The following is a 26124-nucleotide window of genomic DNA, read 5'->3' on the forward strand; positions in this document are numbered from 1 at the left end:
GACCCTTATTTCTAGTTTTTTTTTATTGAAGTCAAATTTCACCATTTACCGTTTTGTACCCAGATCCACAGAACATTGTCCGGGTCCCTGGGTTAATAGCCTACTAAGCCGTTGCCTCCCTTATCTAAGGAAAGGTATACTGCTGATGGAGGTAGCTGTGGTATCGTTAAATGGTGGTGCAGTCTCAATGGGCTGAATGGCTTTTACATCTTGTATATGCGTACATTTAATTTTTCTTTCAAAGCACATTAAGCAACCCAGCAGATGTTGCCACTAAAATCAAGTAATTATCTTCGGAGTAACCTTTCAGAAGCTGCTTCAGCAAGCCACGTCGGCTGAAAATGGGCAGCTCACACCTCCTGATGGGATGGAGTTTTTAAACTATTGTGGAGAAATGTTGGCTCCAAGAATCCCTGAACACAACAATTGCGCATTACCTCTATCCTGTAATGATGACTTCACCTCCATGTTAACAGTTCACTCAATCCCGACCAAGGAGGCTTGGTTACATAACTGCAGAACCTGATGATTTTTAACTCGGGGGAAAAAATTAAATTTCTGTCAGCTATGGGGTCCAGGTTGCTTCATGCCATATACCCACTGATGACATCAAAATCCCGTACCCTGGGCTGTAACAGTGAAGACTTAAACCTGTTGAAAGCATTCATAACTTGCAGAGAGCATGAACACAAGTTTATCAACTTTTCTTTCACTCAAGACAGCAAAGTAGAAATTGCATTGCAGCAATATTCTTCAGGCAATGCTTGAAGGAATTTTCAAGAAGAAACTGTCTACAACTTCTGGACGTCGAGCTAAACAATTAATCACCTTGCAAAGAAATTCCAAGAACTCCAGCTTTGGACCCCTTCTTAAAAGCAAAAGACATTTTTCAACTGGTATCCTTCAGTTGTTCTTATATTTGGGTAGTTGCTACTTGGATGAAATGTTTATTCTTTACTGAATTATCAGAGGGTGCTGGGAATATGCTGCTGTTATTTAAAAGGGGGGAGGAATTAAATCACATGCTTATTGTCATGTGGTGAAAGCAGAGGAGTCTTAAAACTTGCAATCTGTTCATAACTTCTGTTAAAGCAGCTTCCAAGAGTAATTGTGGTCAGTCCAGGTTAGAAATCCTGTCAGTTTGAGTCTGCTGCATTCTTAGACAAACTGTTCCAGTCCAGCTATAGTGCAGTTTTCCAACAATACACTACTTTTTAATGGTTATGTGCAACTGAGTGACCTGCTTAGCCATTTCACAGTTAATCCCCTTTCTGCAGGTCACATCAAAGCCAGGCTAGATCGGCAAATTTACTTCCCTGAAGAACATTTGTGAACCAGTTGGGTTTTTATAACAATGTGGACTTATTTCATGGTTGTCAGTAGACTTTTTATAGTTCCAGATTTTACTGTTTTGAAGTCTGAATCCATTCTGAGTCCCCAGAGAAATAGCCACAGACTTGAGTACTCGTGACCATTATCACTATGCATTGCCTCCCTCCTGCTGCGTCCTGTCCGTACAAAAAGCAGGACTAATCTCAGCTAGTCAGTTACTGTGTCATTAGTCATGAGTAAACTGATGGAAAGTGTCATTGAAAGTGCCATCAAACAGCATTTCCACAGCAATAGCGTGTTCGTTTTGAGTTCTACCAGGGCCACTCCAGACCTGAGCTCACTGTAGCCTTGATAAAAGTGCTAAACGTAAGAGATGAGGTGAGAGTTACTGCCCTTGATGTTTAAGGAGCAAAACTGAAGTCAGCGGGAATCCAAGTAAAAGTACTTCCATAGGTTCGAGCTATCCCAATCATTGCAGGAGTTCCTCAGGGCTGTTTCTTCAGATAGCTGGGCAAGGCCTTTTCTCTGTCGTAAGAGCAATTGTTTGATGATTGTGCGATGTTCACCACCATTCCTGACACCTCAAATACTAAAAGAACCTGCGCACGTGTGAAGTGAGCCGTGGACTAGGTTCACTCTGGTGCTGACAACTGGAAAGTGACATTAGACTGTCGGGAAATGACCGTCTCTTGTTGGCATTTCTGTCACTGACTCCACCACTGTGAAAATCCTCGGCCCCTCACTGATCATAAATTGAATTGCATGAGCCACTTGAATACTGCAGCTCTAAGAGAAGGTATTCTCTGGGGAGTAACTCGCCTTCCCCTCTTCCCCACAGCCTGTCTGCCACCTGTGAGGCACAAGCCAGGAGTCTGGTTGAAAGTTTTTCAGTTAACCTGGGTGAGAACGGCACGAATCACATTCCAGAAAGTTATCCCAATCCAAACCAAAGCAGAGCTCTTGATTGATTCCCCAAAATGGGAACTTCACCGTAGGCATTCACAACAGAATGAGGCTGTTTTGTGTACAGGGTGATGGGAAGAAGGCAGGAGAATGGTTCTCAGTGAGACGCTCACCTGGATAGCTGGAGCAATCACCACCTGTAATATTCCCTCATTTCATGCGGAGGTTCCAACTTGTACCATCTACGACCGGTCACTCACCACCTTTGTGAGCACTTCCAAAACGTGTGACCTGTATCTTCTAGGAGGACAAGAGCAACGGATAAGTAGGAACACCACCTCTAGGATTGCGCCTCATCCAGCCTCTGTATTGATATGGACTGTATTGCTGTTCCTTCATTGTTTATAAAGTCAAAACACCTGTGAGCAAAAATGGGTGGCACAGTGGCTCGGTGGTTAGCACACAGTCCACTGAGGTGCAGGGTGGGTGGATTGGCTGTGCTAAATTGCCCATAGTGTTCAGGGATGTGTGGGTTAGGTGGGTTAGACATGGGAGAAGTAGGGGATTGGGTTGGGCCGAAGGGCCTGTTTCCACACTGTAGGGATTCTATTCTACGAGCTTAATAGCAGTGTGGGTATCCCCACACATCAAGGACAACACAGGTTTAAGAAGGGAGCTTGCCACCACATCCTCTAGGGCACCTACGTATCATCAATAAACTTTGGCAATTCCATTTGATTCCTCTAGCCCGCTCCACTGTTCACTATACTCATGGCTGATCATTGAGCTCGAGACCGTAATCCTGTCCTCCCCCATTTCCCTTGATCCTTTTATCCACATGAGCTTTAGTACCTCCTTGAAGCCACAAAGTATTATAGAAATAAAGAAGTTGGGAGTAGGAAAAGAACATCACCATTTCTGGTTGTACTCCCTCGGAATGAAAGCTTCCCTCCACTGGAACCAACCGTCATCCTGCTTCCGCTCTCCCTCCCTCCACTGAACATTCCTTCGACCGCTCATCCACCCAGTGGCCCCAAGTCTGGCTTGACATTCAGCCTGATTCAGGGATTTTGCTCTCCTTTTCCAGCAGGAATAGATTTGGCAGCAGACATTACTGGCTGATCGTGGTATTCTATACCCTATCTCATTCACTTGTGAGGCATGTAATTCAATGGCTGGGCTAACACTTATTGCCTTGTCCCTAGTTGTCCCTTGAGAACATGGTGGTGAGCTGCCTTCTTGAGTGGCTGCAGTCCAGGTGCTGCACCTGCAACACTGTTAGGGAAGGAATTCCAGGATTTTGACCCAGTGACAATGAAGGAACAACGATATGTTTCTAAGTTAGGATGGTGCGTGGCTTGGAGGCGGACTGCAGAGGGTGGTGTTCCCATGTATCTGCTGTTTCTGTGTTTCTTTATGGTAAAGGTTGTGGGTTTAGAAAATACTAGGAAGCCTTAGTACCTTCTAATGAATGAGATAGAGTATCGAGTACCATGATCAGCAATGATCATTTTAAATGGCACAGCAGGCTCAAAAGGCCACATGGCCGTTTCTATTCCATTCCTATTTTCTATGTTTTGCTTCAAGTAATCAATGGTATGTTTCCTTTTGTTCGTGTCCTAATATTCCTACAGATTGAAACCAGTCAAGGTATGAACTGGCCTTTGGGATTGGACAAGAGCTGGAAGTGGGTCCACTGCTTGCATTTTACGTGTAGCTATTAACAAAATAAAAGCAAAATTTTCTCAAATCTTCATACGCTCAGCTTTTAGTGAATTCGTATTTGTTGGCTTCACCCTTACTGCCAGTTCTACCTGGTGCATTCTGTGAGATTCAGCAGAGGTAGAGACTTGCTATTCAGATGCTTTTGGTCTCCACTCTCTGGCTTTCAGAGTCCCGGAGTATCACAGTAAAGGACTTCCTTCAGTAATACAGGGGCAGGCCCAGCTAGTGGGGACAAGGTGAGGAAATGGAAACACTGTGTCCCATACTGCTTGGGGATTGAAAATGGTGAGAAATAGGAGAGTTTTAAGTGGACTTCCCATTCCCCATCTCATTTTTCCATCAACTGTGTCCTGGAAGCAGTGTCACATTATTGCTCCCACACTAGTGGAGATCAGTGTCATGTTGTAAATCCATAGATACAGTATCTGCCATCCTGTTCAAGGCAGCAGACATCTCCTGCATGGTCCTATTTCAGAGCTGTGCTTGAAGTTCCACGAAGGCAGCCTCCCTGACCATGACTGATAGTCTCCTGAACCACCTGCAACTCTAAGGCAATCCGAGCACGACCCTGCTACTCCCATTCTGACCATTTCCAATCTACCACCTACCTCACTCCAGCTTGCCACTCGTACTTTTGACTGTGGAATTTCTTCTGTAAACATTTTTGCCTTTAAGTTACGCATGAAAGGGGTCAGTTGCTAGACAGCTGGTTTGCAGTGCAGATTGGAGCTGACATCATGGGTTCAATTCCCACACTGGCTGAGATTACTGTGAAAGACTGTAATTCACCAAAGACCCTCAGGGTAAACAACCATCTGTTGTCTCTCTCTAATGAGAGAGCAGCTCCAATTCTGGTAATACTTTAGCAACTTTACCTGGATGGAGAGGAGGACTCAGCGCATATGTGGAAATGGAGCTGTGAGAGAGCAAGAACAGTTAGGAAGACATGGATAATAGTATGCCAGGGAGAAGGAAAAGCTGATCATGCGGACCATGTGAAAATGGATTGGCTGTGCTGAAATCAGCCCACATCATGATAGGGCCTGGGGGCTTGGAACGGGTCAAGAACATAGAAGAAGTTGTTCAGGCTGTAAAATTATAGAAACTGAAAGAACTGCTGATGCTGTAAATCAGAAACAAAAGCAGAAATTGCTGGAAAAGTTCAGCAGACCTGGCAGCATCTGTGGAGAGAAATCAGAGTTAACGTTTTGGGTCGAGTGACCCTTCCTCAGAATAGGGTTTGTGTGGATGTAAAATGATAGAATTCAATATGGAGTCCCGAAGGCTGAAGGGTCGCCAAGTGGAAAATGAGACGCTGATCCTCCGGCTTGTGCTGAGCCTCCCTGAAGCATGTCAATAGGCCTGAAACAGAAAGGTTGACTATAGAACATGACGTTTTCTTTCTGGCATTCTATCATCTGTCACTTTGTCTCCCTAAGTGCAGTTCTCTCTCTCTCTCTCGTCTCCATCCTTGCTTCTGTCCCTCTCAGTCCTTATGCATTAACCCCACTCGAATGTTTTCAGCCGTTTCCTCCCACAATCCAAAGTTGTGCAGAGTAGGAGGATTGGCCATGCCAAATTGCCCGTAGTGTTCAGGGACGTGTAGATTAGGTGAGTTATTAGGGGGATGCGTCTGGATCGGATGCTCTGAGGGTCGGTGTGGACTTGTTGGGCCGAAGGGCCAGTTTCCACACTTCAACTTTTTCTTAGCTACCATTAGTTCTGAAGAAGGTTCCCTCGACTGGAAACATTAACTTCCTTTCTCTCCACAGATGTTGCCGGACTTTCTCCAGCAATATCTGTTTTTGTTTCAGATATCCAGCATCCTCGGTTCTTTGTTTTATCTCCGCAGAATGAATCGAGCTGAAGACCCATTGAAGGGAAGGGGCGGAGCCCGAGGGCTGTGTGTGAGCTGCTGTTCCTCCATCCATCTCAGAGATAGTAAGAACGACAGATGCTGGAGTCAGAGATGGCACAGTGTGGAGCTAGAGGACCACAGCGGGGCAGAAAAGGTGACGTTTCGGGTCGGGGCCCTTTTTTCTGAATTCCTCAAGACGTCAACTTTCCTGCTCCTCTGATGCTGCCTGGCTGCCGTATTGCTGCAGCTCCACACTGTTATCTCTGGTTCTCCAACTCATCTGCCGGAATGGGGGGGGCGGGGCTGGAGGACCGTGTGTGGCTGGTCCTCCACCCAATGAGTGTTGAGGGGCGGGGCTAGAGGACCGTGTGTGGCTGGTTCTCCACCCAATGAGAGTGAATGAGGGGCGGGGCTGGAGGGCAGTGAGTGAGCTGCTGGACGTCCAGACATGGGTGGGTGGGAGGAGGGCGGGGATCGTCTTTCACCCAATGGGAGTGAGGGGGCGGGGACAGAGGACAACGTGTTTTGCGGCTGGTCCTCCAACGGTTGGCTGCGTGAGGGGCGGGACTCGACCTCCAGTTCCCAAGCCAATCGGACACTGAAGGGCGGGGCCAAGTGGAGACACATGCGCCGTCACCCCCGAGTGGCCCCTGCGCAGTCGTAGTGCCGATGTGATTGAAGTCTTGACGAGTGCTGGAGCTGCAGTGGGAAATGGTAAGGCGGGGGCATGGGAAATGGAACCAGTGTGGACTGGGAGGTTTCGTAAACATCCCGTGTAGGTCTCTGAATGTGACTTAGGAACTTTCGATAATTATTTTCCCTTTCAAACAGGGAAAGGCTGCAGGCCTCAGGTAGTGGCAGGCCTAGTTACGGCCGCCATCTTTATTGGGACAACATTGCGTTAGGTGCATGTGTGACCGCCATGTTTATAGGGGCAAGGTGCAAATGGGGGCAAATGCACCTCCTTCTTTTACCAGGGGATGGGAGTATTTGCACAGAACAAACTCAAACGAAAGGAAGTGTTGGTATCGTCTGAATGTCTGCCTGTCGTGGATCAGCAGTGAGGGATTGTTGAGTACACTTCTTTTCCGGGATATTAAACAGGAAGAATTGCACTTCTATGAATTTGCAGCTTAGAATCTCAAAGGCAACATCAAATTAAGATCTGAAGGAGTCACTAGATTCTTTGGGGCCTGAATACCATTGGCCTTTGAATGTGGAAGGAAAAACGTGTTGTTCTATTTGTGGGAAACAATTTTGAACTTATGGAAATAGATAAGCCGAGACAGTAGAAGAATTGGAAAACAAGGATGTGAATGCAAATTGAGGTATTGCGGAGTAGGTCAGTGGGCAGAATTGTGATAGTGAAAGAACATGGTCTGAGTGAGGACACAGGCCGAGTTTTGGATGACCACCTTATCATAGAATCATCATAGATGAAACAGGCCATTTGGCCCAACAGGTCCACACCGTCCCTCCCACCCAGGCCCAATACTCCTGCATTTCCTTGTCTAACCCAAACACCCCTGAATGCTATGGGCAATTGAGCATGGCCAATCCACCTAATCTGTACATCTTTTGCAGAGTGGGAGGAAACCAGAGGAAACCTATGTAGACACAGGGAACATGTGCAAACTCCATACAGTCACCCGAGGTCGGAATCGAGCCTGAGTCCCTGGCACTGTAAGTCAGCACTGAGACACCGTGCTGCCCAAATCAAGGGCAACTAGGGATGGGTATTAAATAGTGGCCAGCCAGCAATAACCACTTCTCATGCATGAATAAAAAGAAAATCACCAACCCTACAAACCCATTTTGCTTCTTCAAACTGTTTGATATTTCTTTTATTTTGATGATGAAACATTTACTTTTTTTGCTTCCTCACCTGCTGAGGATTTCCAGCGATTTATGTTCTTTTTACTGAGGTGGAAATATGCAGTCTTGGCGATGATGGGAATATCTGGTTTGAAGCTCGTCTTGAGTTGAAACCTGAATGGGTGTTTGAAGACCATATTTTTAAGTTGAGAGGATAAAGATTTGAAAAAGATATGAGTGGCAAGTTTTTACACAGCATGTGGATTCAAGTATGGAATGAACTTCCAGAGGAAGTGTTGCACATAGTTACAGTTATAATGTTTAAAAGACATTTAGATAAGAACATTAATATAACATAGAACATTACAGCGCAGTACAGGCCCTTCAGCCCTCAATGTTGTGCTGACCTGTGAAACCAAGCTGAAGCCCATCTATCCTACGCTATTCCATTATCATCCATATGTTTATCCAAAGACCATTTAAATGCCCTTAAACTTGGCGAGTCTACTACTGTTGCAGGCAGGGCATTCCACACCCTTACTACTCTCTGAGTAAAGAACCTACCTCTGACATATGTCCTATATCTATCATCCCTCAATTTAAAGCTATGTCTCCTCGTGCTAGCCATCACATCCAAGGAAAAAGACTCTCACTGTCATAAGATTTGTCTGGGGGGGTATGGGTCAAGCACAGCCAGTTGGGACTAGTTTAGTTTTGGATTATGGTTGGCATGGACTGGTTGGACTAAAGGGTCTGTTCTGTGCTGTATGACTCAATTTCACCCTGGCTGCGAACATTCTGGTTCAGTCTCAGTTACCAACAAGAATGATGGAGAAGGTGGGGAAGGAGTAGAAACTGTAGTACAGACTGAAGATAATGGCTTCAGCCTTCCCAATATTTAAATGGAGAACACCTCTGTTCACCAATAGGTGTCAGGCAGGTCAGGATATTGTGTGATTTGAAGGTGGTAGTGTTCATGCTGCTACCCTGGTCCTTCTCGGTGGGAAAGTTGAAGATTTGGAAGATTCTGTCGAAATATTGGTTGAGTTATAAATATATACAATCCCTCTGCTTCACCACCTGTTTTTATCCTTCCTTCTCTGTCCCTTATCCAGTAAGAACAGGGTTTTGTGTACGCCCAGGTGGAGTGGCAGATTCCCTTTCCTCAGTTAACCAGTTGTGGTTTTAGGACAATCCAACAGTTTCATGGTGACAGTTCCACAAACAACCATACTTCAATTTCACAACCTGCCGTTCAATTTTCATATGATCTCCTTCACTCATTTTTTAATTGTTTTTTAAATTAATGTTGCAGGGTATTTAAAGGAGCCATTTCCATTTGGGAAACTGCGACCAAACATCACAGTGGATCTGATGGATTTACACAACCCATTGTAACCTGAATATCACTGGGTTTTGGACATGGAAGGAGAAAGCACCATTCACAACGGGGAGAAACCGTACATCTGTTCTGCTTGTGGGCGAGGCTTCAGCCGACCATCTGACCTGTCAAGACACAAATGTGGTCAGACTGGGGTAAAACTGTGGAAGTGTGGGAACTGTGGGAAGGGATTTGATTACCCATCCCAGCTGAAAAGGCATCAGCGCAGTCACAACGGAGAGAAGCCATGGAAATGTACAGACTGTGGGAAGGGATTCAATTATCCATCTGAGCTGGAAATTCATTGGCGCACTCACACTGGGGAGAAGCTGTTCACTTGCTCGCAATGTGGGAAACGATTGGCTCACTTACACAGTCTGCTGATACACCAGCGAGTTCACACGGGGGAGAGACCCTTCAGCTGTTCTGAGTGTGGGAAGGGATTCACTACGTCATCCCACCTATTGACACACCAGCGAGTTCACACAGGAGAGACACCTTTTAAATGCCCCGATTGCGATAAATGTTATAAAAGCTCCGGGGAACTGATGTCCCATCAACGTGTTCACACGGACGAGAGACCGTTTAAGTGTTCTCACTGTGGGACAGGGTTCAAACACTCGTCTCAACGCACCGTACACCAGCGAATTCACACTGGGGAGAGACCATTCAGCTGCTCTGAGTGTGGGAAGGGCTTCACTCAATCATCTGACCTGCTGAAACACCAGCGGGTTCACACTGATGAGAAACCTTTTAACTGTCCGGACTGTGGGAAGTGTTTTAAAAGCCCTGGGGATCTGATGTCCCATCAACGTGTTCACACTGACGAAAGACCGTTCAAGTGCTCTCACTGTGGGACTGGGTTCAGACGATCATCTGACCTTATCGTACACCAGCGAGTTCACACTGGGGAGAGGCCATTTACTTGCTCTGAGTGTGGGAAAGGATTCGCTCAGTCATCCCACCTGCTCATACACCAGCGCGTTCACACTGACAAGAGACCTTTTGAGTGTCCAGAATGCAGCAAGTGTTTTAAAAGTTCTGGGGAACTGATGACCCATCAACGTGTTCATACCGACAGCAGACCTTTTCAATGCCCAGACTGTGGGAAATGCTTTAAAAGTCCTGGGGAACTAATGTCCCATCAACGCATTCACACTGACGAGAGACCATTCAGGTGCTCTCACTGTGGAACTGGGTTCAAGCGATCGTCTGACCTCAATGAACACCAGCGAATTCATGCTGGGGAAGCAACCAATCATCTGCTCTGAACAAAGTGATTCAGTCTGTCATCCAAGCTGCTGAGACATCAATCAGTTCACAAGTAACTACAGTGATTGGATTTTCCTATTAGTCACATTCAGGACTGAACTGTGTTGATTGGGGTGTTTATGTTGATTAATAACCTCCACCTCACTTATGGTTGTGGACATTATGGATAAAAGTCAAATAAATCAGCTTTCTGTTAACCAAAAAGTGTTTTGAGTCATAATACCTCTAGCACAAGCTAGTTTTTTTTCTTCTCTGAGCAACAGTCCCTGTTCCCCCCCATCCTCACCTCCATTGAAAGTGTGAACAGCTTGTGGAGCTTCTCTGTCTCAATCTTTGTCACAATCTGATCAGCTGTTTCCACTGTCTCTGAAGATACCCCTTGCCTAAGCCATAAACCCGCAATTGTCTTTAGTTTCTCTCCCTTCTACAGCGGCACGGTGGCTCAGTGGTTAGCACTGCAGTCTCACAGGACCAGGGACCTGGGTTCAATTCCAGCTTTGGGCAACTGTTTGTGTGGAGTTTGTACACTCTTCCCCGTGTCTGCGTGGGTTTCCTCCGGGTGCTCCGGTTTCCTCCCACAGTCCAAAGATGTGCAGGCTAGGTGGATCGGCCTTGCTAAATTGCCCGTAGTGTTCAGGGGTGTTTGTGGGTTATAGGGGGATGGGTCTGGGTGGGATGCTCCATGGGGCGGTGTGGACTTGTTGGGTCGAAGGGCCTGTTTGCACACTGTAGGGAATCTAATCTAATCTAATTTCCCTTCTGAGCCAATTCTGTCTGAGAGACTCTCCTCCTGCTTCATCAACCCGACTGTAAGTAAAATTTTTGATTGCTTGACTTCCCCCTTATCTGCTGATATTGTGAACACTTGGCTCTCTTTAGGTATTGTCCTACTCTTCAAACCTTCTCAATAAACAAACTGCTGTAGGAAGGATGATTTGAAACTTGAGAGGATTCAGAAAAGATTTACAAGGATGTGGCTAGGGTTGGAGGGTTTGGGCTACTGGGAGAGACTGTAAAGGCTGGGGCTATGTTGGGGTGACCTTTATAGAGGTGTATAAAATTGTGAGGAGCATAGATAGATTGATTGAATAATTAAGCTCTACTTCCCAGGGTAACAGAGTCCAAAACTGGAGGCCATAGGTGTAAGGTGAGAGGGGTAAGAATTAAAAGGGACCCAAGGGGAAACTTGTTCACACAGCAGGGTGGTGCATGAAACAATGAGCTGCCAGAGGAAATGGTAGAGGCTGGTACGATTACAACATTTAAAAGGCATCTGGATGGGTACATGGACAGGAAAGTGTAGGAGAAGGACTTCAGGTAGTCACACAAATAAAGTGAGAGAGCACTTGGCCAAGTCTGTAACTTTAATTCAAGCGACAATTGATTACAGCAGGGAGAGAGCATGACACAATCTCACAGGACGGCCAGGCCTTCTCTAATCTAGTCAGACAATCCCTGATCTCTTGTACCCTCCATTGTTCATACTGTGGCAAAATACAGCCAATCAGGTACACCTCCTGTTTTCCAGAAGGAGAAGATATTATATTATTATCCAGGCACTTGAGTCCCTTCTCCCATTTTCTCCCCTTTCCCTTTAGTTGAAAAATATATACATATAGATTCACACATATATCCCTTACTGACTCTTTTGCTGTATTTATGCTATTTAATACATTTGTGCTATTTCGGTTACTGCAGTGTTTACATTATTTGTATTAACATTTTCAATTCTAGTACTTGCGTTCGACATACTAATATTACAGTAACAAAAACTCCAGCCCAAAGCCCTGCAGCTTCTTATCATCATTCAGAGATTAGAATAAGGCCACACAGAGACACATGCTCTCCAACAACCTTTGCAACAGCTTCTATCTGGTGCTGCAGCCCACAGATTGTGCAAGGCTGTTTAACACTGTTAAACACTCTATTTGGTTTTGCAATCTTCAGCAGAGGATAACAAGTTCTCCCCTCTCGAAGCCCTGACAATGTCCTAACCCCAAGCCCTAAATGTGCCTTGGCCCCCTTCAGAAGGGTTTAAAGGGATATGGGCAAAACGCTGGCAAATGGGACCAGATTCTTCTAGGAAATCTGATTGGCATGACCTTGCAAACTACTGCCCCACCCCCAAATCCTTTTCTGCTCCAGTGTTGTGGGAAAGATCACTCACTTGTACTGTGTGTGTGCGGTCATGGAGGATTGTTCTTCAGACTGGAAGCCTGTGATTAGCAGTGATCCACAGGGATCGGTGCTGGATTTATTTTTGCTTTTCATTTTTTAAAAATGATTTAGGTGAAAATTATAGAAGGCATGGTTACCAAGTTTACAGATGACACTGAGATTATTTGAACCGTGGACAGGGAAGTTTATGCAAGATTACAAAGAGATCTTGATCAATTGAATGAATGAATCATAAAGATGTACAGTATGGGAACAAATACTTTAGCCCAACATGTCCATGCTGACCAAGTATCTGAAATTAATCTAGTCCCATTTTCCAGCATTTGGCCTACATTCCCCGAACCCTTTCAAAGTATATCCCCATCCAGATGTCTTTAAAATGGTGTTTTCACAAGCCTCCAGCATTTCATCTGGCAGTTCATTCATTTTTTTTTAAATCTTTCCCCTCTCACCTTTAACCTGTGCCTACTAATGTTTGACTCCCCATACTCTGGGAAAAAGACCCTGACTATTCACCCTTTCCATGCTTGATTTTATATGATTTTATAAACATATAGAAGGTGCACATTTTACTCCAATCAGCACGAATGGCTGTGCTTTCTGTTATCCCGGGACTAAATTCTGAAATTCAACTCTGATACCGCTTCCTTCTCGATCAAGTCACAATTCTCGAAAAAATTTAACCAACTTGTTCAGACATTTTATGAAACACATTTGTGGGATTTGTATCTGGACCTTTGGGCCCAAAGGTGGAGACACTACCACCACACTGCGCTAGCCCCTGAATGTGCAACATCACACTCCTGTAAATTTGCTCATCAACCTGTTCTGACACACCTCTGCGACTGGCAGGACTCGAATCCAGAACTTCAGGCTCAGGGATGGGAATCGAATCCAGAGCTCTGGTACAAAGGCATTGGCACTACCCGTAACACAAGACCAAAGTCATGCCCAGATTTTGGGTCACATTTTGCGTGCTAGCTTTCAGCTGAGTTTGGATTTATCAAATTCTGGTTAACTTTACTGAATGACACATGGAGGATTTTCAGTGTTGAACAAATGCAAGGTACTTGCCTCAACTGCAGGATGTTGAGTGTATGTGCTGTGCCATTGAGATAAACTGTTAACATATTTAATTGCTTGGCTATGATTTCCAGCTTTAGAACATAGAACATAGAACAGTACAGCACAGAACAGGCCCTTCAGCCCACAATGTTGTGCCGACCATTGATCCTCATGTATGCACCCTCAAATTTCTGTGACCATATACATGTCCAGCAGTCTCTTAAATGACCCCAATGACCTTGCTTCCACAACTGCTGCTGGCAACGCATTCCATGCTCTCACAACTCTCTGCGTAAAGAACCTGCCTCTGACATCCCCTCTATACTTTCCACCAACCAGCTTAAAACTATGACCCCTCGTGCTAGCCATTTCTGCCCTGGGAAATAGTCTCTGGCTATCAACTCTATCTATGCCTCTCATTATCTTGTATACCTCAATTAGGTCCCCTCTCCTCCTCCTTTTCTCCAATGAAAAGAGACCCAGCTCAGTCAACCTCTCTTCATAAGATAAGCCCTCCAGTCCAGGCAGCATCCTGGTAAACCTCCTCTGAACCCTCTCCAAAGCATCCACATCTTTCCTATAATAGGGCACCCAGAACTGGACGCAGTATTCCAAGTGCGGTCTAACCAAAGTTTTATAGAGCTGCAACAAGATCTCACGACTCTTAAACTCAATCCCCCTGTTAATGAAAGCCAAAACACCATATGCTTTCTTAACAACCCTGTCCACTTGGGTGGCCATTTTAAGGGATCTATGTATCTGCACACCAAGATCCCTCTGTTCCTCCACACTGCCAAGAATCCTATCCTTAATCCTGTACTCAGCTTTCAAATTCGACCTTCCAAAATGCATCACCTCGCATTTATCCAGGTTGAACTCCATCTGCCACCTCTCAGCCCATCTCTGCATCCTGTCAATGTCCCGCTGCAGCCTACAACAGCCCTCTACACTGTCAACGAAACCTCCGACCTTTGTGTCGTCTGCAAACTTGCTGACCCATCCTTCAATCCCCTCATCCAAGTCATTAATAAAAATTACAAACAGTAGAGGCCCAAGGACAGAGCCCTGTGGAACCCCACTCACCACTGACTTCCAGGCAGAATATTTTCCTTCTACTACCACTCGCTGTCTTCTGTTGGCCAGCCAATTCTGTATCCAAGCAGCTAAGTTCCCCTGTATCCCATTCCTCCTGACCTTCTGAATGAGCCTACCATGGGGAACCTTATCAAATGCCTTACTGAAGTCCATATACACCACATCCACAGCTCGACCCTCATCAACTTTTCTAGTCACATCCTCAAAAAACTCGATAAGGTTTGTAAGGCATGACCTACCCCTCACAAAGCCGTGTTGACTGTATTTGATCAAGCCATGCTCTTCCAGATAGTCATAAATCTTATCCCTCAGAATCCTTTCTAACACCTTGCAGACGACAGACGTGAGACTTACTGGTCTATAATTGCCGGGGATTTCCCTATTTCCTTTCTTGAAGAGAGGAATTACATTTGCCTCTCTCCAGTCCTCAGGTACGACTCCAGTGGAGAGCGAGGATGCAAAGATCTTCGCAAGTGGCGAAGCAATTGCATTTCTCGCTTCCCAAAGCAGCCGAGGACAAATCTGGTCCGGGCCTGGCGACTTGTCAATCTTAATGTTTGACAAAATTTTCAGCACATCAGCTTCCTCTATCTCTATCCATTCCAGCATGCACACCTGCTCTTCAAAGGTTTCATTCACTACAAAGTTCGTTTCTTTCGTAAAGACAGAAGCAAAAAACTCATTTAGGGCTTCCCCTACCTCCTCAGGCTCCACACACAAGTTCCCTATGCTATCCCTGATCGGCCCTACTCTTTCTTTGATCATTCTCTTATTCCTCACGTAAGTGTAAAATGCCTTTGTGTTTTCCCGGATTCCTTCTGCCAAGCCTTTCTCGTGCCCCCTCCTGGCTCTCCTCAGACCATTTTTGAGCTCCTTCCTTGCCTGCATGTAATCCTCTCTAGCTGAACTTGACCCTAGCTTCCTCCACCTTATGTAAGCTACCTTCTTCCTTTTCACAAGAAGCTCCACCGCTCTCGTCATCCAAGGTTCCTTTATCTTACCCCTTCTTGCCTGTCTCAGAGGGACATATTTACTCATCACCCCCAACAACTGTTCCTTAAACAGTCTCCACATGTCTATAGTTCCCCTACTATGGAACAACTGCTCCCAGTCCATGCTTCCTAACTCATGTCTAATCGCATCATAGTTTCCTCTTCCCCAATTAAATATCCTCCCATTTTGCCTAATCCTCTCCTTCTCCATAGCTATGTAGAATGTGAGGCAGTTATGGTCACTATCACCAAAATGCTCTCCCACCACAAGATTTGATACCTGCCCCGGCTCGTTTCCGAGCACCAAGTCTAGAATGGCCTCTCCCCTCGTCGGCCTGTCAACGTACTGCGTTAGGAAACCCTCCTGAACACACCTTACAAAAACAGCTCCATTCAAATCTTCTGCTCGAAGGAGGTTCCAACCAATATTAGGAAAGTTAAAGTCACCCATTACGACGACCCTACTGCGTCCACACTTTTCCAAAATCTGTCGACCTATGCTTTCTTCAATCTCCCTGCTGCTATTGGGGGGCCTGTAGTAAACCCCTAACGAGGTGACTACTCCCTTGCTGTTCCTAATTTCCACCCACACTGACTCGGTAGGCAGATCTTCCTCGACAAAGGAAGCTTCTGTAGCTGTGATACCCTCTCTGATTAGTAGTGCTACACCCCCTCCTCTTTTTCCCCCTCCCTATTCTTTTTAAATGTTCTAAACCCTGGAAGATCCAGCAACCATTCCTGCCCATGAGAAACCCATGTCTCTGTTATGGCTACAACATCATAGCACCAGGTACTGATCCATGCTCTAAGTTCATCACTTTTAGTCCTGATACTCCTTGCATTAAAGCAAACACACTTTAACCAATCCCTTGGTTCCTTCCCAGGAAAATCCTTCCCACTAGCTGGTCTACCTCTTGCTACTGCCTCACCTGCATCAACTCTCACCTCTGGTATACAGCTCAGGTTCCGACCCCCCTGCCATACTAGTTTAAACCCTCTCGAACTACTCGAGCAAACCTTCCACCCAGGACATTGGTCCCCTTCCAGTTCAGATGCAACCCGTCGATGGTTTTTGTCGTCGATGTTTTTCTTTAATGGTTATTATCTGAAACCCTCCCTCTACTGTCGCCTTCTCCCACTGCCAACACGCCCCTTCCTCCTGGACACCACCCCAAGGGCTCCTGGGACCTCTTCATCTCCAAATGCCGTCGTGACATCAATCACCTCAACCTCACGCGCAAACTCCAACCTAAGCAACGTATCACCCCCTCATGGGACCGGGAAGGGCCCTGGAGTTGTAGGACAAGGCTCGTGGAGATTTTAATTCAGAACTAGCGGTATTACTGCAGAATCTCACCCTCTTTCCCGCTCGTCTGTCGCCTCTCACTGCGGCGGTATCTTACCCCACCGCCGTCTCAGACGACACCCGTGCGAGCGTGCTATACTGCGCATGTGTCTAGCTCTCCTGTTGTGGATAGTGGACTTTCACCGCCGCAGGGCCTGCTGGGTACAGGCCGCACCATTGGATTACACCTTTGGTTTCTAATTCTATTACCGTTGTAAGTACTGTACTGTAATAAAGGAATAGGATTTAGCCGTTCGGCCAATCGATTCGTTTCATCATTCAATCGAATCGTGACTGATCCAACATTCTTCACGTACACTTTCCTACCATTTACAGAGGAGGTGATGGCCAAGTGGTATTATCGCTGGATTGTTAATCCAGAGACCCAGATAATGTTCTGGGGATGCGGTTCAAATTCCCACCATGGAAGAAGGTGGAATTTGAATTCAATTTTAAAAAAATCTGGAATTAAGCATCCAATGACAATCATGAACCCATTGTTGAATGTTGTAAGAACCCATCTGGTTCATTAATGTCCTTTAGGGAAGGAAACTACTACCCTTACCTGGTCTGGCCTACATGTGATTTCAGACGCTGAACTGCCCTCTGGGCAATTAGAGATGGGCAATAAATGCTGTCTAGCATTCTGTTGAAAAATTAAAAAAATCCCCTAGATTCCCCCTACTGATCAAGGATCTATTTCAGCCTTAAACATACACAAAGAATCTGTCTCCATGTCTTTCTGTGGCAAGGAGCTCCAATCCTCTGAGAGAAGAAATTCCTTATCTCAGTCTTAAAATGGTATCCCTTTCTTCTGAGACTACACCTTCCAATGAAGTGAGTTAGAAGTGAATTCTCTCTCCATGGATGCTGCCAGACTTGCTGAAATTCTCCAGCACTTTGTTTTATATTAGGTCCTGATCATCTGCAATACTTTTCTTTTATTACAATTTATAATTTCAGATGGGGTAGTTGATATAATCGTCTCAGTTCTGCTACAGCTTCCACACAGTGCATGCTCCTGCTCCCTGAGGGCCTCTGTGAATAACAGCAGCTCCAGGTGAATACAAAGACAGGATGGAGCAGGAGCAGCTTGTACTCTGATCAACAGGAGTCTAGGCTGAACCCAGATCTCTCTCATTGGCTGAAGATGTGCAGCATTGGTAACAGCATTTTCAGTTAATTCTGAGGAGAAACCTTGATCTTTGTGGCTTTAAACACAGAAAACCCTACACGGCTGATACAAGCATCTCAACACTTGTTACTGGAATGTGGGGACACATTGAAACAATGCACAAAAAAATTCAAGAGCTAAAAAAGCAATAGTTGAGCAGAAAGGAAATGTCACTAGTTTCAATAAAGGCAGAAAGGTTAGAAAGTGTTTGGGAAGGTTGATGATGTTAAAGTGCAAAATAAAAATCCACAGACCATGATTGAGAACTAATCTCATAATTGCCTATGGTACATATGCAGAGGGTTTCCTGAATCAAGTTTAAAGAATTAATGTGAACTATTTTCCTCGTGTAAGACCATTAGAAAAGCCAATAATAAATAGGAACATGAGAAGGCCATTTGGCTCCTCAAGCCTGCCCTAACATTCCTCATATTCACTGTCCTGAGTTTTCCCTATAACTCTTGATTCCCCTACTGATCAAGAATCTATCCATCTGAGTGTTAAATATTTACAAGGCATTTGCCTGCACAGCTTTCTGTGACAAGGAGTTCCAAAGACACTCAGCCATCTGGAAGTAGAAACTCCATCTCATCTCAGTCTTAAATTGGCAGTCGTTATTTCTTGATTATGTCGTCAGGTCCTGTACTCTCCCATGAGGGGAAACATCCTCTCAGTATTTGACCTGTCAAGCCCCTTAAGAATCCTGTATGTTTCAATGAGATCACCTCTCATTCTTCTAAATTTCAGCAAGTAGAGCCCCAACCTGTTTAGCTTTTGCTCACAAGACAATCTTTCCATCCCAGGGATGTTTGCAGTGAACATTCTCTGAACTACCTCCATGAAATGATATCTTTCCTTCAATAAGGGGATCAAAATTGCCCACAGTACTCCAGATATGGTCTCATAGTACCTTGTACAGTGGCAGTAAGACGTCCATACCATTATACCCCAACACCATTGAAATAAGGGCCAATATTCGATTAGGTTTGCTGATTACTTGCTGCACCCAGGCGCTAGCCTTGCATTGTGTGCACAAGTATCCGCAATTCCCTGTGTGTCGCAGATGGGCAATTTTTCTCCATCTAAATAATGCTCACTGGTCAATTATATTCAAAAACTCAGTGATCAAAACTTTGATTTTAAGATTTGTGTCAGGAGTCACAAAAGCATTTAATAATTTACAATTGGTAATACTTGGTAGTACAATTCATTAAATCTTTAAATCGATAGTAGGTTGCTCAAAAACACAATGAAATGATTAATTGTTGCATTTATTCCAAACTCAGAATACAGTTAATAATGTGGAAGACAATTAAATCCTGGTATCAATGAAACTTGAAAAGACTTGTGGTGCAGTATTTGTGGCCAGAGAAAAACACTTTCCCCTGAGAGATGTCATAACATGTTAAAACAGATTCATTAAAATCACCACTCCTTTAAGGCATCCTTAAAAACTATCCACAAAACAGGCAATTTGTAGAAACACACCATTGGTCCATTAATAGCCCATGTTCTCCCCAGTTTTATCATTGCAATGAGAATATGTTTTGGGATTTTGAAAGAGAAGAAATCATAGTTTCTGGTTTCTCTCCGGGGCACAGCACTTTCTTGAAAGATTCTTTTATGAGCCCCTCCCTGTGCCCAGACACAGTTCATGTGAAAAATACTCAGTTCAATTAATCACATGATGTTCTGTGTATTTTATACTTGTCCTGTTTTCCTCTTATCACAAGGCTGTTGCTCTTGGTATGGGTGTATGAGCTTTCACAAACAGTTTCATTTTACAAAATCTTACAGCTGCAGTAGACTTGAGAAAACCTGACAACATAAGAACTTGGAGCATGAGCAGACAGTTTGCTGCCTCAAGCCGGCACCTCCATTTAATATGATTCTGGCTGATCTCACCTTGGGTTCAATTCCCCTTTCCCGCCTGATCTCCATAATCTTTCAACCCATCACTAATTAAAAACCTGTCTATCACCTCCTTAAATTTACTCAATGTCTAGCATCCACTGCACTCTGAGGGAGTGAATTCCACAGATTCTCGACCCATTGAGAAAAGTAATTTCACCTCATGTCTGTTTTAAATCTGCTACCCCCTACTTAAAACTATGAGCTCTCATTCTAGATAGCCAGACAGAGGAAACATCCTGTCCATGTTGAGTTATCAATCTGCTTGAGCATCATTTATATGTCAAATTGATCTCCTCTCATTATTCTAAACTATGAGAGTACATGCTTAAACTGCTCAATCTCACTTCACAAGACAAACCCCTCCGGTCTGGAATCAATTAAGTGAATCAGTAGACCTCCTCTGAACTGCCTTCAATTCATCTACATCCCTCCTCAGGTAATGGGATCAAAATTGTACCTGAAGCAACTCCTGGAGTTAAACTTCCAGCCACTTGATCTTGGCACCTTCTTACTATACTACATCCCATTTCCTATAGTCTGCCACAGCAATATACAACAAAATTGAGTTTCTCATGAAATTTGATGTCAGCAACGAATCATCAAATTAAATGTGGATACAAGAATCATACAGGACTGGGATTTAAGGAGAGAAAGACAGAGAATGTAAAATTTGTTGGAAGGGAGGGATACAGCAGAGGTAGCTGATTAGACAGTCTCAGTCTCAGTGACAAAGAAGCTCTATGAGCTCCTCAAGTAAGGGTGGAGAAGACGGGGAGAGGGATAGCCCTTCTAAAGTAACTAACTTGTTTTAAAGCTATTAAAATGACTCTGCATGGTGTGTTTAACAAAAAATTGACTTTTATCCAAAATATTAACATGTATAACGGGGTTTGAAATAATTGACATCAACAGAAATAGACCCCAATGAACAAGGTTCAGTCCTGGATGTAATTCACAGCAAAATCCAATTATTGTAATTACTTGTGAATTCGTTTGTGTCTCAGTAGGTGGGACGATTGAGTGAATCCCTTCCCACACTCAGCGCAAGTGAATGGTCTCTCCCCAGTGTGAACTCGCTGGTGTACAGAGAGTTGAGATGATTGTCTAAATGCAAGTCCGCAGTGGGAGCACTTGAAAGGTCGCTCGTCTGTGTGAACACGTTGGTGGGACATCAGTTCCCGAGAACTTTTGTAGCACTTCTTGCACTCCTGGCATCTGAATGCTCTCTCGTCACTGTGAACTTGTCGGTGTGTTAGTAGGTGGGATGACCGAGTGAATCCCTTCCCACACTCAGTACAAGTGAATGGTCTTTCCCCAGTGTGAGTGCGCTGGTGGACACTAAATTCAGATGAACGCTTGAACCTAGTCCCACAGTGAGAGCACCTGAACGGTCTCTCCTCAGTGTGAACAAGTTGATGGGACATCAGGTCCCCAGGACTTTTGTAGCACTTTCCACAGTCAGGACATTTAAAAGGTCTCTCATCAGTGTGAACCCGCTGGTGATTCAGTAGGTTAGACGAATTGTTGAAACCTTTCCCACACTCACAGCAGGTGAATGGTCTCTCTCCAGTGTGAATGCGCCGATGCCTTTCCAGTTCAGATGGGGATCGGAATCCCTTCCCACAGTCTCTACATTCCCACCGTTTCTCCCCGGTGTGACACCGCCTGTGTCTCGATAGGTCACAAGATCGGCTGAAACGTCGCTTGCACACAGGACACGTGTATGGTTTCTCCAAACTGTGAATGGTGCTTTCTCTTTCCATGTTCAGAGTCCGAATGATATTGGATCCCGACGTCATGATGGTTTGACTTCCCCGACTGACAATCTTCCCTTTCTAACAACCTATTTAGTAAAGTTGATTCAGAAAAAAACTGGAGTGAGAAAGCCCACAAAAACACAAAGGCACTTGGTGAAATTGACCTGAATGGATTTAGTGATTTGAGGGGGTTGACTACAAATATTGTTGGTCATCATAAAAACTCAACTGGTGTCCGAATGTTCATCTAAGTACTGGGAAAACTGAGGTCATGGCTTTGATTCCTTGCTCTTACCTCTGCTCCATCACCACCAACTCAATTCCAATCTCTGCCAACTGTCCACAATCAACGTGAAATATATCACCCTAAGATGAGCTTCCAAGCACACATTCCTGTCATCACGAAGACCACCTATTTTCACCTCAATAACATCACCCGATTCCACCCTAGTCTCAGCTCACCTACTGCTGAAACTCTCATCCATTCGTTTGTTACCTCTAGATTTAACTATCTTGAAACACTCCTGACCACCCTCCCACATTCAAATTCCCTTGGAATCTTGAAGTCATCCAAAACTTTGTTACCTGTGTGCCTACTTCCACCAAGTTTTGTTCATTCATGTCTGCTCACTGGCCTGCAAATCCTCTTGGCTAACAAGTTCCAAAAATTAGATATTCTCATTCTGATATCCAAATCCCTTGATGGCCTCTCCCTACTTCCACATTGTCATCAGGCCTCACAACTCTCCAAGATAGATCTGGTGTTCTGGGTACTCCTAATTTTAATTGTTCCACATTTGCCGCTCTTCTCTCGGTTTTGTAAACCTGACATTCTGGAATATCTTCCCAAACCTCATGTTCTCCTCTGAGGTAATCCTTACAACTGACCTCTTTCAATAACCAATAAGTCTCCTTCCCAAAAATCTCCATACATGTATGATTCTGAAATGCTGTTTCATGACATTTCCACAAAATGCCTTATTTTTTAAATTAATGCAGGTTGCAAATACAAAAATATATATGCTGTTCCATCATCGATGGGTGGATAACCTGTAACTCCTTACCTTGCTGTGGGAGCACATTCATCATATGGACTGCAGCGGTTCAAGAAGGTCAAAAATCATCCTCACCACACGCAACTGGGGATTGGCAATATTGGCTCATATCTGTGGAGAGGGAATCAGTGTTGATATTTCAAGATGTGCAAAATGAATTATCAGAACTTAAAAATAGTGCAAAATTTGATGGTTAATATAAGCTTAGAAGTGGAAGAGAATTAGATTACAGGGATGGATAAACAATTTTTTTTACAGTGAAAGATTCCATGGGAAGATAAAGCTGGTAAGTCAATTGCGTGTCGTCAGAGATGGTCAGCAGTGGAACCTCTTTTAGACATGGTTCGGCAAAGTACAAGCTAAATACCAAACCTGGCTTAAACCATTATTATTCACACAGGAAGTTAGACAATGGCAGAGAGGTAATCAAAGAGGGCAGAGGTGAAACTCAGCATGGATGGACATGGATTCTGATCCATAATAAAACAACCACAACAATCTCAGAGCTGTGAGCATCTTCGAGGTAACAGAAAACAACAGAAAAGCTCAAAATTGCAAGACACACTAAAATGACAAGAATAAAATATCTTTATGAGATAAATTAAAAACATCTACAAAGAAACTCTTCTGATAAGAGGAGCATTCTAAGAGCAACGTATGCTTACCAACCTGATTCTCCGTCTTAGAATTGAGCTCATTTGACAACTTCAGTCTGAAAACTGTTGGCTCTGGCTGCATTGCAAAGTCGTCAAAAATCCAGCAACTTCACCCTTCTACTACAAAAGAGCCCTTATTTGCTCCATCTGTGTTGAACACCTTGGTTCTAAGACTAACACCTGTCATAAATAATAGCAAAAATACTGCAGCTGGTAGAAATCTGAAATTATACAACCAAATACTGGAAGGATTCAGCAGTTCAGGGAGCTTCTGTGGAAAGAGAAAAGGGGCTCACATTTTAGGCTGTGAAGAATGAACTACAGGGGACAAAAATTGTGCAGAATTTGATGGTCAGTAGAAGCTCAGAAGCAGAAGTAAGTTGGCCAATAATCCACAAACAACAAGTCCTAACTGTGAAAGACAATGTAGGAAAATAAAGCTGGTAAGCTTGTCACACATAATCAGGGGATAGGCAATGGTGGCTTTTTACATATTCAGCAGAAGGAACAGCAGAATACTAAATGTGGCCAAAAATACACATTATTAGAGCCAGAGGAAGTTAGACATTGACAGAGAGGTGATTGGTGAGACAAAGCAATGGATGGACATGGATTCAGATCCACAGGAGAAGAGCTACCCCAGTCCCAGAGACTCAAACTCTCTGACATGACAAAACACTGCACAAAAACACAGAAATTGTCATTGAAAGCTCAAAAACAATTTGATTGGTTTCCATTTCAAAAACTCCTGCAAAAGCTAGCATGTCAAAAGATATCAGGAGCACTTGAGTCAGAGAAAATTCTCATTTGAGGGGTTGGGGGCGGCAATGGGTGATGTCACCATGCAATTGTCACCGCAGGATGACATCCCACAAAGGAACACACAGCATCTGGGTCTATACAAACCAGAGATCAACACACATTGTGAAGGATGGGAGGGTGCCTGAGAGTGATAGGGCAGAGGAGCTCTACCAGAATGGTTTGAGGAATAAGGAATTTTAGTTGCAAAATGTGGCTACAGAGATTGTGGTGTATGGGAGATTTCAGTGAGGTGTCCGTTTTATGTTGGGTTTAGAAAACCTCTAATGGGAAATGATCTTCTCATCAGGCCATCATAAAAGAATCACAGGGAGCAAACAGACTTAAGGTTACAGCAAAAAATAAACCCGTATGTAGGATTTGAGGCAAAAATGCAACGTAGTAAGCAGTAATGACTTGGATCTCAATGCTTACATTCAGATGCCAATAACATCTCACATACTGTTGAATCAAAGGGCACTGTCAAATTTTAATGAGTTGTCTGGTTTCAGTTTCTTGACTGTAAATCTTCTTATAATATCTGTAAAAGACGTTTAGAAAGCATATCAGCGTCAGCCCAGGAACACTGCACATAGTCCCTCATCGTGGTCCCCATCCCCCACTTCGAGGATGACATTGGCTCAGGGTCGTGAGCTGATGCACTGGGTCCTTCATGAGGCTAAATAGAGCTGCAGATCTTTGGACACGTGTGCCAGATGTCCGAGAGGCAGTGGGTTACAGACAGCAGGATTTTGTTTTCTTTCTTTTCTTCCCTTCTGTGCCACTGCTCTGCCTCATCAACAAGACACTGGTTGTGAAAGGCTAAGGGTTTTCTCTGCATTCTAAACAAACTCCTCCCAGTCATACAAAACCTTGCCCCTCACCCTACAAAGATGGCGGACACCTGTGGCTCAGTGACCCTAATAAAGATGGCGGCCGTCTGTGACTGCCAGGAGTCTGGGCCGATCGTCCATTTTGTTGCCAACGGGGACAGGGAGGATCTCATTTGGCCTTTGACGCTGACCACAAAGTCTGTGCAAAGCCTCTGCACGCATCCACTGCTCGGTTTATTGCTCCCTCCGATCCGCCTGATTCTCACCGTTTGAGGATCTGAGACACAACGGAACGAACACCGATGGCCCGGAGAAAGATGGTGACTACGCCTGCGCTTTACGAAACTAGCCTTCAGGTCAGACTGCGCATACTCCAATTCACAATCGGGCCGGCTGATTGACAAGCAGCTCCGAACCAATACGTAAGGGGGGGGCGGGTCTGGAAGACCGAGCTGGTGAGGTTGGTCCTCCAAGGAATGAATTAGAATTGGCTTTTATTGTAACACGGGCGTGAATGAAGTAGTTGGCTGATCCCAAAGCTCGCTCATCGCTGGAGAGTCTGCCTCACAGAGAACGTGAGTCGAGACAAACTCCCGCAGGAAACTGGGCCTCTGTGTTTGTGAATCTAGGCAGGCGAGTGGAGGCTACAGCAAGCATTACAACGTGTGTTACCGAAATGGATTAACTCAGGAACGACAGCTGCAATTATCTGAGGGAATCACAAACCTCAGCCAGAAAGGACATCTGGTGCCTCCTTTTGGATGCTGGGGCGAGGAGTAATCAGCGGAACTGCTCAGAGGCACAAAGTGAGACGGGGAGAAAAGAGAAAAAAAAATATGACAGGCAGTCTCACAAATGGAGTAAACTTTAAAGAGACAGTTCTTCCCAGTGGGTGAGCAGGAGAGAGGGAAGAAAGTGATCCGATTGCTTAGTGACAAAGCAGCTATATGACATCATTACAGTTGTTGAAAATTTG

The 26124-nt window shown here is 44.7% G+C and overlaps 2 protein-coding genes across 5 annotated transcripts in view; one reads left to right on the forward strand and one right to left on the reverse strand.

Annotated features, from left to right (window-relative positions):
• The window catches only part of LOC125448875 (zinc finger protein 850-like), a 46640-nt gene that overhangs the window by 7126 nt on the left and 13390 nt on the right, over nucleotides 1–26124 (forward strand). The window contains exons 3-9 of the mRNA XM_059641833.1: nucleotides 2171–2232; nucleotides 4636–4763; nucleotides 9032–10282; nucleotides 13317–13392; nucleotides 16966–17123; nucleotides 21729–21852; nucleotides 23548–23730. Coding sequence (XP_059497816.1) covers nucleotides 2171–2232; nucleotides 4636–4763; nucleotides 9032–10282; nucleotides 13317–13392; nucleotides 16966–17123; nucleotides 21729–21852; nucleotides 23548–23730 — 1982 coding nt within the window. The remainder of the gene's footprint in view (nucleotides 1–2170; nucleotides 2233–4635; nucleotides 4764–9031; nucleotides 10283–13316; nucleotides 13393–16965; nucleotides 17124–21728; nucleotides 21853–23547; nucleotides 23731–26124) is intronic.
• Nucleotides 19342–25984, reverse strand: LOC125449075 (gastrula zinc finger protein XlCGF7.1-like). 4 transcript variants are annotated; one of them, XM_059641781.1, is made up of 4 exons: nucleotides 25875–25984; nucleotides 24751–24856; nucleotides 22871–22972; nucleotides 19342–21892 (listed from the first exon to the last, which is right to left on the reverse strand). In XM_059641781.1, exon 4 carries the CDS (start codon nucleotides 21846–21848, stop codon nucleotides 21027–21029), a length of 822 nt encoding a protein of 273 aa, XP_059497764.1. In that variant the 5' UTR covers nucleotides 21849–21892; nucleotides 22871–22972; nucleotides 24751–24856; nucleotides 25875–25984; the 3' UTR covers nucleotides 19342–21026. The 4 variants fall into 4 exon arrangements, with proteins under 4 accessions (XP_059497764.1, XP_048380650.1, XP_059497763.1 ...); XM_048524693.1 differs by lacking the exon at nucleotides 25875–25984 and adding an exon at nucleotides 25415–25504; XM_059641780.1 differs by lacking the exon at nucleotides 25875–25984 and adding an exon at nucleotides 25220–25407.

Source organism: Stegostoma tigrinum, chromosome 43 (assembly GCF_030684315.1).
Source record: "Stegostoma tigrinum isolate sSteTig4 chromosome 43, sSteTig4.hap1, whole genome shotgun sequence".
Lineage (NCBI taxonomy): Eukaryota > Metazoa > Chordata > Chondrichthyes > Orectolobiformes > Stegostomatidae > Stegostoma > Stegostoma tigrinum.